Source organism: Musca domestica, unplaced genomic scaffold (genome assembly GCF_030504385.1).
Source record: "Musca domestica strain aabys unplaced genomic scaffold, Musca_domestica.polishedcontigs.V.1.1 18, whole genome shotgun sequence".
Classification (NCBI taxonomy): domain Eukaryota; kingdom Metazoa; phylum Arthropoda; class Insecta; order Diptera; family Muscidae; genus Musca; species Musca domestica.
In genome coordinates, this window is record NW_026712238.1 from 223332 (window position 1) to 236464 (window position 13133).

General features: G+C 36.7%; 1 protein-coding gene across 1 annotated transcript in view; it reads left to right on the top strand.

Annotated features, from left to right (window-relative positions):
• The window catches only part of LOC101887889 (putative uncharacterized protein DDB_G0267716), a 36893-nt gene that overhangs the window by 12829 nt on the left and 10931 nt on the right, over nucleotides 1-13133 (top strand). Inside the window, exon 2 of the mRNA XM_011292088.3 lies at nucleotides 10164-11202. Coding sequence (XP_011290390.2) covers nucleotides 10570-11202 — 633 coding nt within the window. The 5' untranslated portion in view covers nucleotides 10164-10569. The remainder of the gene's footprint in view (nucleotides 1-10163; nucleotides 11203-13133) is intronic.

Genomic DNA, 13133 nt, shown 5'->3' on the forward strand with positions numbered 1-13133 from the left:
TTGAATCACAGACTCAACACACGATCTTGTAAATCCATAAAACGCGCTTGGTAACAATTTACGGAACTCAGCAACACACGCACTCTCAAAGCAATTAATTCCCAAAAAATCACAACAATTTGACGTCATTGCAAGCGTGTAAACCTAAAGGTGTGTTTTTTTATCATTCAAGCCAACATCATCGATTGAGGTAAACAAAAATGAGTGCCAACAAAAAGAGCCTATTAACACCTATAAACGCTCAAAATTAACTGGCTCAAACTACTTGCAATGAGAGCAAGCCAAACTAAATCAAATTTGACTTGGCTATGTGTGTTGAAACGAATTGGCGTGATAATTGAGAATTGAAAATTAAACTTCTAGGCTATGTCACAAATAAACGTCTTCATTTTATCCAGGGCGTGTGAACCTAATTTGCATTAACGTGTGTTATTAGTTTTCTTATGACAAAAAAAAAAAAAAAACAAAACGCACACACACAAATGCCCTTCCGAAATTGCTTTCGAATAGGAAGAAAAGCTCCATGGGTAGACATGTGATAAAAAAAATATTTTTGGCCAAAAAAGTTAAATTTAGTTATCATTTTTATTTGTATAAACAATTGTCATATTTAATCTTATCTAAAAATAATTTTTGAAAATAACGTCGTCATACCCCACACATAAACAAGTGTGACACACATTATGTCGGGTCGAAAACATTAAACAACAAGTGCAAATGACTCAATACGGAACTTTTTGTACCGGACACCACGTGTAGGCAAGGCTAAGAATTTGTTATCCTTGAGAAAGTTAAAATTCGAACATTTTGATGAACATGGAGAAGGAAGCGAGATAGACCCATAGTTACGTTTGAGGATCTTCATAGAATCACTTTCTGAGTCGATTTATGTATGTCTGCCGGACGGATGGAGGTCCGTCTGTCCATGCATTTTTGTGAACAAAATGCAGATCGCATTTGTTTGGCCCAAGGACGAACAATATTGAAATTGGTGAAAATAGGTTGAAAATTTAGATATATATATCTCCTATATATATCTTCAACCGCTTTCGGGTCAATTGTGCACCAAATGGCCAATATCAGCTGAAATGACCTGAAATAAAAAATCAGTTCAGATATAGCTATAGCTCCCATATATATACATATTTCATCCGATTTGGAGTTTTTAAGTTCCTCACAAGCGCAATATGCTCTCCACAAGAATGATATTTGGTATCAAAGAACTTATGGAGCTCAAACATAGCTCTGTCAAAATTTAAAGAGATCGGATTAGATTATGATATAGCCCCCCAATATCCAATATTGGGTATATTGTGCACCAAATGCCTACCCAAATATTGGTAAAAATCGGTTTAGATATACCTATAGCTCCGATATACAGGGTGAGATCAGAAAAAAAACTGCAACAAAGTCAAACGCCATAATTTTTGCTTTATTTTAAATTTTATTGAATGATGTCGGAAATAGTATCAAATTTTAGAATAAGTTTAGATTTGTTCGAATTGGTCACCTTTGGCACGAATTATGGCCTTCGAACGGCCAATGAAACTGTCACAGCCTGTAGGAATGTTGCTCTGCGGTATTCTGGCCCATTCCTGGCGAAGCACTTGCTTGAGCTGATCGACACTTTGGTATTTTTTAGTGCCAACCTTGCTTTCTAAAAAAAACGGATTGGTATCCGGAGATTTCGGTGGCCATAGTGAGCTGGAAATGAAGCGAGGAACGTCATTTCGTGACCATTATTGGGTGGCGCGTGCTGGATGCGATTGTGCTGAGTCCTGTTAGAATGTCCAAGGTCTGCGGCCAAAATGTTTGCGTGTCCAAGGTTTTAATACACCCTCCAGAATATTTTCGCCATAATATTCGGCATTTATTCTGATGTCACGGTCGATTAATACGAGCGGAGAGCGACCGGCTGTTATGGCGGCCCGCACCATCGCCATGGCCGGCGCTTGAGTTCTGGTGCCCAACCGAAGTTGCAACACGATCATTTTGTTTGTTTACAAACTGCTGGACAAGGAATGTTTTCTCATCGGAGGAAACCAAATTCGGCAGTTCACCACTTTTCGCCAAGCGAATCTTTAGTACTTTTGAGTCTTTTTTCTTTCTATTGCCGTGTAAGTTCTTGTACTTTTTGGAATTTCAATGGCTTTACCCCGAGCTCATTTTTCAATATTTGCCACATGGAATATTTCGATATGTTCAGCTCTCGTGCCATTTTTCGGCCAGTGCGACGCAGGTTTCGATCAAGTCGCTTCCTTACTTTTCGAACCATTTCTGCTGATTTTGCTGTTTTCTTCTGTCCACTTCCTACGCTACCAGTAGCACGGTAACGGGCGATGGTACGAGACACAAAAGATGTATTCACATTTAAATGCTGGAGTGCTCTAACGATTGCCGCTTGTGGTTTTCCAGCCAAATATAAAGAAATCACACTATCACGCTTGAATTCCATCACCAATAACTTCTTTTCTGGAAAATTCCCACAAAAATGCTGTTGTTGCCTTGTAAACAATATAATGAGCTGTCACTGAAATAATTTTAACAGCTGTCGGACGAGTTGGCTTAGAAATGACAGCAGTCTAAATTTGATTGCAGTTTTTTTTCACCTTGTCCTGTATATGGAAGCTTTATCCCTATTTGAACCGATTCTCTCCAATTTTAATAGGTTTCTTCCTTGGGCCAAAAAAATATGGTTTCATCTCAATCGGATAAAAAATGCGACCTGAGTTTGTTTTACAAAAATACTTGGCCTGGCGGACGGAGTACTGGTTCCGTAAAAAAATATTGGAGTTGTTAGTTCAAAAAAAAAAATAAAATAAAATAAAATAAAATAAAATAAAATAAAAATAAATAAATAAAATAAAAAAATAAAGCCCAGTTCAGTTTTGAAGTAAATGAAAAAATTGCGTTTAAGTTTCATCGATCGAGTATTCGATAAATTTTCCGAAATAGAGCCAATATCATTAGAGGTTGTATAATTGTTAATATTTCTATTAACGGTTTATGGCCCCGGCTCCATGTGAACGTGGTCATGAGAACATTCAGTCATCTTTGCGTGTTAATGTTTATTTATAATCTCGGATGAATGAAAGCGAAGTGTTATAGACGTCATGATAGCGTTAACGCATCTTCAGCTATTTTATGACGACTGTAGGCTGTTGAGGTAGATCTCATCGCACACACACACCAACATGGAGTTAACAACAGAGGCTGAGAGAATGAGCGATTAAAAAACCCAAACACAAAAAATATATGTTACGATTAGCGATGAGAAACAAAAAATCACAAGGTTTCGAAAAAACTGAAAAAAAAAAAAAAAATATTCCAGATGACTAAAAAAATATAAAATTTCACCTGACGGCGATGTATCTTGTGCTTTTAATGCCAATTTACTGGCTCTTAAACACTTTTGTTGTACACTCGAAGAAAATTGTGGGTATAATTGAATTTATAGTTTTAAAATGATATATAGTGTATTTCTTTTATTAAAAAAAAAAAAACATTAATAAAATCTTGAAATTTTTAGCAGCCACTCTCATTTTTTCCTTATGTGAACATTTTTTTTCTCTGAAAAAATTGTTGATATAATTAAAATTATGGTTATAAAGTGATATATAATGTGTTTCTTTTAAACATTAATAAAATCTTGAAACTTTAGGAGCCACTCTCATTTTATATATTTTCCTTATGTGAAGACTTCTTTCTCTGAGTGTAGAGCTACTTAAAATTCTTATCGTCATTCATAACAGACAATAAAAAAGGCAGGTAGTCGTCTGAATGTCTAACATTAACTTGGCGGGGATTTTTTGTATTTGTTTTCGTTATTTTTAAACAGCTAAAGCTAATAAGAATAATTGTAATTTATACAGCTTTGATTAGTGAGCTAATCTTATTTGACAAACATTTATTATGTCAACAAAGCGGAGGTAGTCATTATAGCAAATGAGAGTGAGAGGGAGGGAGAGTTTGGCCCAAGTAAAAGTCGAAACGGTTTAAATATTGGAAATTGTCTCAAGGCATTATTCACTCCTGGCGGAAATAGGCCATATATTTATTATTTTATTATTATATTACTGATCATATTATTATATAGTATGGAGGGTATATTTAGTTTGTCATTCCGTTTGTAACACCCTGAAATATATGTTTTAGACCCCAAAAAGTATATACAGGGTGAGATGAAAAATGCAACCAACATCAAATTGCTGTCATTTCTAAGCCACTCGTCCGACAGCTGTTTACAAGCATTTTGGTGAGAATTTTCCAGAAAAAAAAGTTATTTGTGATGGAATTCAAGCGTGATAGTGTGATTTCTTTATATTTGGCTGGAAAACTACAAGCGGCTATCGTTAGAGCACTCCAGCATTTAAATGTGAATAAATCTTTGGTGTCTTGTACCTTCGCTCGTTACCGTGATACTGGAAGCATAGACCGACGTCAAGGAAGTGGACGGAAAAAAACAGCAACATCAGCAGAAATGGTTCGAAAAGTAAAGAGGCGACTTGATAGAAGTGACCCGCGTCGCAGTGGTCGAAAAATCGCTCGTGAGCTGAACATGTCGCAATATTCCATTCGGCAAATACTGTAAAATGAGCTCGGGGTAAAGCCATTGAAATTCCAAAAAGTGCAAGAACTTACACCTCAACAGAAAGAAAATAGACTCAAAAGAGCTAAAGAGTTGCTTCCTTTGGCCGAAAGTGGTGAACTGCCGAATTTGGTTTTCTCTGATGAGAAAACATTTGTTGTCCAGCAGTTTGTAAACAAACAAAATGATAGTGTTTACTTGCCAAAGAGGTCAACTGAAAATGTATTCGGTTGGCCACCAGAACTCAAACGCCAGCCACGGTGATGGTGTGGGCCGCCATAACAGCCGATAGCCGCTCCAATTAATCGACCGTGGCATAAAAACAAATGCCGAATATTATCGCGAAAGTATTCTGGAGGGTGTATTAAAGCCTTGGGCACGCAAACATTTTGGCCGCAGACCTTGGACATTCCAACAGGACACAGCACGCGCCACCCAAGAATGGTTATGAAATGAGGTTCCTCGCTTCATTTCCAGCGGACAATGGCCACCAAAATCTCCGGATACCAATCCGTTGCACTATTGTGTCTGGAGTATTTTCAACAGGAAGATTGGCACTAAAAAATACCAAAGTGTCGATCACCGCAAGCAAGCGCTTCGCCGGGAATGGACCAAAATACCGCAGAGCAACATTCGGACTGCGTATGACGGTTTTATGGCCGTTTGAAGGCTATAAGTCGTGCCAATGGCGACCAATTCGAACAGATCTAAACTTATACCAACATTTGGTGCTACTTCCGACATTTTTTGATTTCTTTCAATAAAATTTAAAAAAAAAAAAATGTAAAAATTTTGACGTTTGACTTTGTTGCAGTTTTTTTGTATCATCCTGTAAAGGCGAGATTTAAAATACACAAATGGAGGTTTTTTTGGGCTGATTTCGTTGACGAATATAGCCAAATCTCGTAGACCAGCTAATCATATAGATGAGTCTAAATTTGTAAATACAGAGGGGCCTCTGATCCCGATTCCTGATCACACAATTGATACCAATCGACACGGAATTTTGTATGAGAAGAGAGTTAAAAAGAGAGAAGAAATCTAGCATTTCAGATGATCATTGGTTTATATTTAGCTGTAACTAACAGCATGACGAAGTGCGTACATATTAATAAATGTCCCTTGTCAAAAAACTAAGGGTAATATCTGGGCAGTTCTCAATGACATAATTTCAAAAGCGAAATCTTCCAAAATAGATTTGGACATAAGGGGACTTCTACTATATTTTAGTTTTGTAGGGTAGCACATGGTCGACCCCGCACGACTACAACCTCTGATTACGTGTTGTTTAAAATCATTTTGCACCATTTAGGGTATAAATTACATACAACATAATGACATACTAAACGCAAGAACCAATAAAATTTAAATGCTGCCAATAACCTGCTTGTTATCGAACGTGCTGTTGATAACGTGAAACACTCATATATCGCTCAGAGAGAAACCTGAGAATTGAAATAAAATAATTGCTGTTGGTGTCACTCAATTTTTTTAATGATTTTTTGTTATTGTTGCTCTCTGATTAAGGTCGGTACCAATGTTTTAAATGAGGTAGGGCATGAATCATTTTTCGTTCTTACCTCCCTCTGGTGTGTTTTTTTTTTTGTCAGCCTGAATGATTTGGCAAATTTTTGTGGGAAGCGAAAAAAATATAAGTGAAGAAATCATTGCCGATTGGAATATTTGTTAACTCTAGTCATGCTAACGAGGTATGGCAAAATAATTAAGGTAAAACAAACTTCGCAGACAAAGTAATGGATATATGTGGCATAATTTATAAATAATTATTTGTTTCGAATTTGCAACACATTTTGGGGTTATTCTATACAGATTGCAATTATCGTCCGATCCTCACGAAAATTTTCACAAGGGTAGGGTTAGGCTCAGAAGGGCTATTTGGGGTTAAAATGGATCAACAACTAAAAGCATTCCTGATTTTCCATTCGTTATAAAGGTCACAAATAGAAACCAGTGGGCGAAATCTTCCAAATTGGATTGGGACATAAGGGGGCTTCTTACATATTGCGGTGTTGTAGGGTATCACATGGTCGGCCCCGCACGTCTATAGCCTTTGTTTACTTGTTATACCCTATTGGAATATTTGTTAGGGTATTATGTCTTTGTGCATTTGTTTGTAACAGGCAAAAGGAAACGAGATAGACCCATAGTTCCTTTTGATGATCTGCATAGAATCACATTCTGAGTCGATTTATGCATGTCCGTCTGTCCGTCCGTCCGTCTGTCCATGTGTTTTTGTGAGCAAAGTACAGTTCGCATTTATTACCCGATCCAGATGAAATTCTGCACAAGTCATTTGTTTGGCCCAAGGACGAACCCTATCGAAATTGGGGATAATCGATAAACATTTAGATATAGCTCCCATATATATCTTCGTCCGATTTGCTTTTTATTGTGCACCAAAAGTGTAATATCAGCCCGAATATTATGGAATTTTGCACATACAACCAAATTAGGCCTGAAAATAAGTATGCCAAATTTGATCGAAATCGGTTCAGATATAGCTATAGCTCCAATATATACTGTTCATTCGATTTGTTACTTTAGTCCTCTGCAGCCGTAATATGCACTCTGTGAAAACAATATTTGGGGAAATATATCAAATACAGCTCAGAAATACCTCTGCGAAAATTTAATCGAGATCGGTTCAGATTTGGATATATCTCCCATATATAACTTCGTCCGATTTAATATTTTTTGTGCACCAAACGTCTAATATTTGTCCAAATGGGATGAAATTTGACACTTACGACCGAATTGAGTCTAGAATATAATATGTCAAATTTGGTGAAGATCTGTTCGGATTTTGCCATAGCTCCCATATATATTTTTCATCCGATTTGTTGTATTTGTTAACCACAGCCGTAATATGCACTCTGTAACAACGATATTCAGGGAAATGTATGAAATACAGCTCAGAAATACCTTCACTAAATTTTTATCGAGATCGGCTCGGATTTGAATATATCTCCTATGTATAACTTCGTCCGATTTAAATTTTATTGTGCACCAAACGTCTAATATTTGTCCAAATGGGATGAAATTTGGCACCGAATTAAGTCTAGAAGCTAGTATGTCAAATTTGGTGAAGATCGGTTCAGATTTAGCTATAGCTCCCATATATATTGTTCATCCGATTTGTTATATTTGTTACCCACAGCCGAAATATGCACTCCGTAACAACGATATTCAGGGAAATATATCAAATACAGCTCAGAAATATCTTTGCCAAATTTTGTCAAGTTCGGTTCAGATTTAGATATAGCTCCTATATATATCAAATGGGCAATACAAGTCCGAATTTAAAAGATACAAATGCTTCGACATACTTAGTCCTTTGAACTTTAAATTATAATTATAATCATAGCGTGTATGATGAATTCTCCCATAAAAAAACTTTTAATTGTTATGTGGAGTTCTACTAAATTAGCAAAGTGGTGTGGGGTATCATAAAGTCGACCCCGCCCGACTGTAAGACTTTCTTTACTGGTTTTTCAAGTATTTTCCTTCTTTTTTGATGAAATGTATGCAAAATTCGGCCTCTCCGATCATCACACCTTATTTACTTGTTTGTAATTTTAATTCCCTCTAATTAAGATTAAATCATTTTAATTGTGTGTACAAAATTAAACCCACTTAATGAAATTGTGGCGATAATGCAACAAATATTATAATTTGAGTTAATGCAATTTACCGAGGTACGTCTATACAGATGATCGACGAGGTTTTTACTTCAAAAACTTACCTTTCTAAAATATATCTACATATTTGACATTTGAATTCATCACAACACAATAATAATGTGGCAAAACTATTTGCGTCAAGTGAAAAAAAAATCGCACACACACCACCACCACCAAGATACACGAAAAAAATACCTTTTCGTCATGCATAAATTTTCAAATAGAAACGAACAAACGAAATTTGGAAAATCCCAATTTATGGGGATTTTTATACGAAAATAAGTTTTTTTCCAATACGGCTATAACTTGACTTGACTCTCGCCATCGCCACCACAAATCAATAACAAGCCGCAGCAGCGGCACAGGAAAAAAACGTCAACTAGCTTTGCACAGTAGATACAATCGTTAATGAGACCGACCACCAGCCAATAACTTACCGAAACGAAAACAAAAATCTCATAAAAATTTTTCCTTAAGGGAAAAGTTTTTGAGTGGTGTGTCAGCCAGCCAACAATTAACATGACAAAGCTTGCCATAGACTTAATAACAATAATTTGTAAATATTTGTAAGACAAGCAACAAACAAATAGTAACTAATCAACCATTGCCAACAACACACGACGACGACAACAAAAATGACAATAATTCATACCCAGTAAACAATTTTTGCCGAATTCGGTCCGATTTCTGTCAGAATCTCTGAAAAAATGTCCGATTCTGATTCCGAATTCCTTCCGATTTCGGTACGAAAGTTGTATGGACGTGGTCACCGAATTCGGAAAGATTTTCTGAAAAAAATCTGAAAAAATATTAGATTTTCTGGACGAATTCGGTCCGAATTCGGTGAAAATTCTTGAAAAAATAGGAGAAAAAATTAGATTTTCGGAAAAGATTCGGAGGACAACTCCGAATTTCTGAAAGAAATCGGGCAGAATTCGTCTGGAAATTCGGCGGAATATTCAGATTTTCTAAAAGAAATCGGTCAGAATTCGAAAGAAAATTCGGAATAAAATTCAGATTTTCTGAAAAAAAACGCTCAGAATTCGGGAGAAAGTTCCGATTTTCTGAAAGAAATCGTTCAGAATTCGGAAGAAATATCGAAAAAAATCGTCACACCACTTAAAAATGAAAAAAAAAAAACACATATTTATTTCAAAAACAAACAATTTATTTCGGGTTTCGTAAAAATGTAGTTTAAATATTACATCTATAATACATTTACATTATAAATATTATTTTTATTAGGAACATAACATACAGTAGCACGTTTCTGTTTCAACTGCTAAACAAGAACTAAAAATAAAAAGCAGTGCACACAGAAAACCGGTATGTAGTTGTTTTTGCAATTTTTTTCCATCATATTTTTTTGGGAACGAAAGAGAAAGAGGCTGATTCACATCAACAAAACGCACATTTTTACAACGGAAAATCTAACAGTTCACAATAACAATAACAAATAGCATTTTTGCTTTGCGCTTTGTTGTTGTTGAGATCTTGAAATGAATGATCACAACAACAACTACAATGGGAGAGAATGTGTCAAACCACCACCATCCGTTTACATGTGGGAGAGAATATGCCAGAGCAATAGACAATCTACTCTCTCCGTTTGTACATTTTTCGAGTTTTTTTCGCTTAAAAACATAGGAAAATGTGCAGAAATTCTAAAAAAAAACGTTTAGAAAATCGGACCAATTTCTATCAGAAATTTCTGAAAAAAACGTCAGAAATTTCGGAAAAAAATCTAAAATCAGAGCAGTCGGAAAAAATTGTTTACTGGGTAGCTAATATTCGGTTATTTTGTTGTGTTTTGATTTTTTTTTTTAAATTTATTTGTTTTTTCTTCTTTTTTTCCATTTTTTGGTTTACAACAGGTGTTGGTTGCTAATATAAGGCAACCACCAGAGAGATAGCAACAAAACGGCTAACCCAAAACAACTCAATTTTCCACAAAGTGTGCCGTTGCCTGAGTCAGCCAATGTAAGGCGACAAGCACACAACTGGCATCAACAACGGTTACACAGGCAGCAGCAGCAACAACGACAACAATCGTCGTCGTCGGCGGCTTATTACAGCTCTCGTCACATCGAAGATAAGACTCAACAGCAACGACTCGCTGCAGTGGTTGTAGATCAAAGCCAGCCACAACATCGCCAATTACAACTTACCAACAACGACGACAACAACAACAACAGCATCACTAGTTGTCATAATTGTAACTGCCAGCAACGACATCATTGCCTAGGTGGTGGCCGCTGCTGTAGTTGCCAGTTTTGGTGGATGTTAACTCTAGGCACGCATAAAATCTACAAAATTACCTCCTTAACTATAGACAGTTACAAACAACTATTTGCCGTGATTACCATGTTATTAACAGTATTAAGTGTACAGCAATCAAATGCGGCATTTGCCATGGCAGTTCCAGTTCGAGCCTCGGTGTCGACGTCGTCATCGTCGTCGTCGTCCGCCCCACCAGCATCAGCACCATCACAAGCTGCCCAAGATCTATCGGTTTTAGCATCTGTTCCGGTGCAACAACATAATTTACTACAACACCACACAAAGCACCTCCATTCCTTGGCCCCTTTAACACGAATGCAACATGGCCATTTGCAACATCCTGAAGCTCAGTTAAATTTGTTATTGGACAATACTAATAACAATAACCACAACAACAACAACAATATTAATAATAATCATCATAATAACGCTAATCATCATCATTACGAACACCAATCGGAGACTGATATTGCAAGTGAAGAGAGATTAATACACAAACGTCATACAAGTTGGCATGATTTGTATGACCAAACCATGAACTCGAATGATATTGTCTGGTATAATCCCTGCGGTGGACATTATGTGAATATAAATGACAGCAAAACAGCCAAAAAGAAGTCGCCAATGAAAAAGGTAAGTAGAAGCTGTGAATATGGGGAATAATTTGGGGAATAATAATTTTACATTAAATGTTGAGGGCGGGCCCATGAATATTTTTGTAGGCTTCAGTAATGAAGCAAAATAAATGATTTTTTTTTCGAAAACCTCCCAGAACTTGGCTGCCATATGAGCCGAAAAAACCCATTACAAGGCAATGTAAGCCAACCACCTTCGGGATTACCGGTAATGGGTTATTACCTAAAAAAAAAACAAGTAAAAAAGCTGTAAGTTCGGCCGGGCGGAACTTTGAAAACCCTCCACCATTAGGAACGAAATTGGCATTTTTCAAAAAAAAAAAAATAATAATAATAATAAATAAATAAACAAATAAAAACAAGTAAAAAAGCTTTTAGTTCGGCCAAGCCGAACTTTGCATACCCTACACCATTTGGTACAAATTTGGCAATTTTCAAAAAAATAAAAATAAAATAAAAATAAAAACCGTTAAAAATTCTGTTTAAATCTTAAAAATTCCGAATGTAGCAGTTATATTAGGGTCTATAAGACTTGCAAAGGCAATTTTTGTTGTGAGCAATTACAATATTCAAAAGCGAGACTTGAAAAAATCGGTGAATAATGTAGCTAAAATCCTGAAAATACCGAATATCGGGAGGTACTATTATATGGGGGCTATACTAAAACGTTGACCTGCACTGACAATTTTCTGTCACAGGCTGTAGCATCCGTTACGAACTGATTTGAAGCAATTCCGGTGAATAATGCCGCTAAAATCATCAAAATACCGAATATGGGGAGGTACCATAATATAAGTGGGCTATATTAGGACATTCACCTGCACTGACAATTTTCTGTCACAGGCTGTAGTATCCGTTACGAATTTCAAATACCAAATTTTGAAACAATTCCGGTGAATAATGTCGATAAAATCATCGAAATACCGAATATCGGGAGGTACCGTCATATGGCTGCTATACAAAAACGTGGACCGATATATCTGATTTTCAATACCAACCATCCTAGACATAATACAAATTGCTCTGCCAAATTTTGAAGTTCTACGTCAAATAATGTTAGCCTGTATCGTGATTTCCACAAACAGACAGACATACAGACGGACATCGTTAAATCGAAAATATCGGAAAAGCATCAAATTTTAGAATAAGTTTAGATTTGTTCGAATTGGTACACACGGCCAATGAAACCGTCCTACGCTGCCCGAATGTTGTTCTGCGGTATTTTGGCCCATCCCCGGCGAAACGCTTGCTTGAGGTAATCGACACTTTGGTATTTTTTTAGTGTCAACCTTGCTTTCCAAAATACTCCAGACAAAAGTCCGGAGATTTTGGTGGCGAGGAACCTCATTTTGTAACAATTTTTGGGTGGGGCGTGCTGAGTGCATTTGTGCTGAGTCCTGTTTGAATGTTTGGTTTGGAATGTTTGCGTGCCCAAGGCTTTAATACACCCTCCAGAATATTTGATAATATGCGATAATATTCGACATTTATTCTGATGCCACGGTCGATTAATACGTGCGGAGAGCGACCATCGGCTGTCATGTTGGTCCACACTATCACCATGGCCGGTGCTCGAGTTCTGGTGGCCAACCGAAGGTGCACATTTTCAGCTGACCTCCTTGGCAAGTAAACACGATCATGTTGTTTGTTTACAAACTGCTGGACAACGAATGTTTTCTCATCGGAGAAAACCAAATTCGGCATTTCACCACTTTCGGCCGAGCGAAGCAACTCTTTAGCTCTTTTTAGTCTATTTTCTTTCTGTTGCGGTGTAAGTTGTTGCACTTTTTGGAATTTCAATGGCTTTACCCAAGCTAATTGTTTCCGAATGGAATATTGCGATATGTTCAGCTCACGAGCAATTTTCGGTCACTGCGACGCGGGTTTCGATCAAGTCGCTTCTTTACATTTCGAACCATTTTTGCTGAT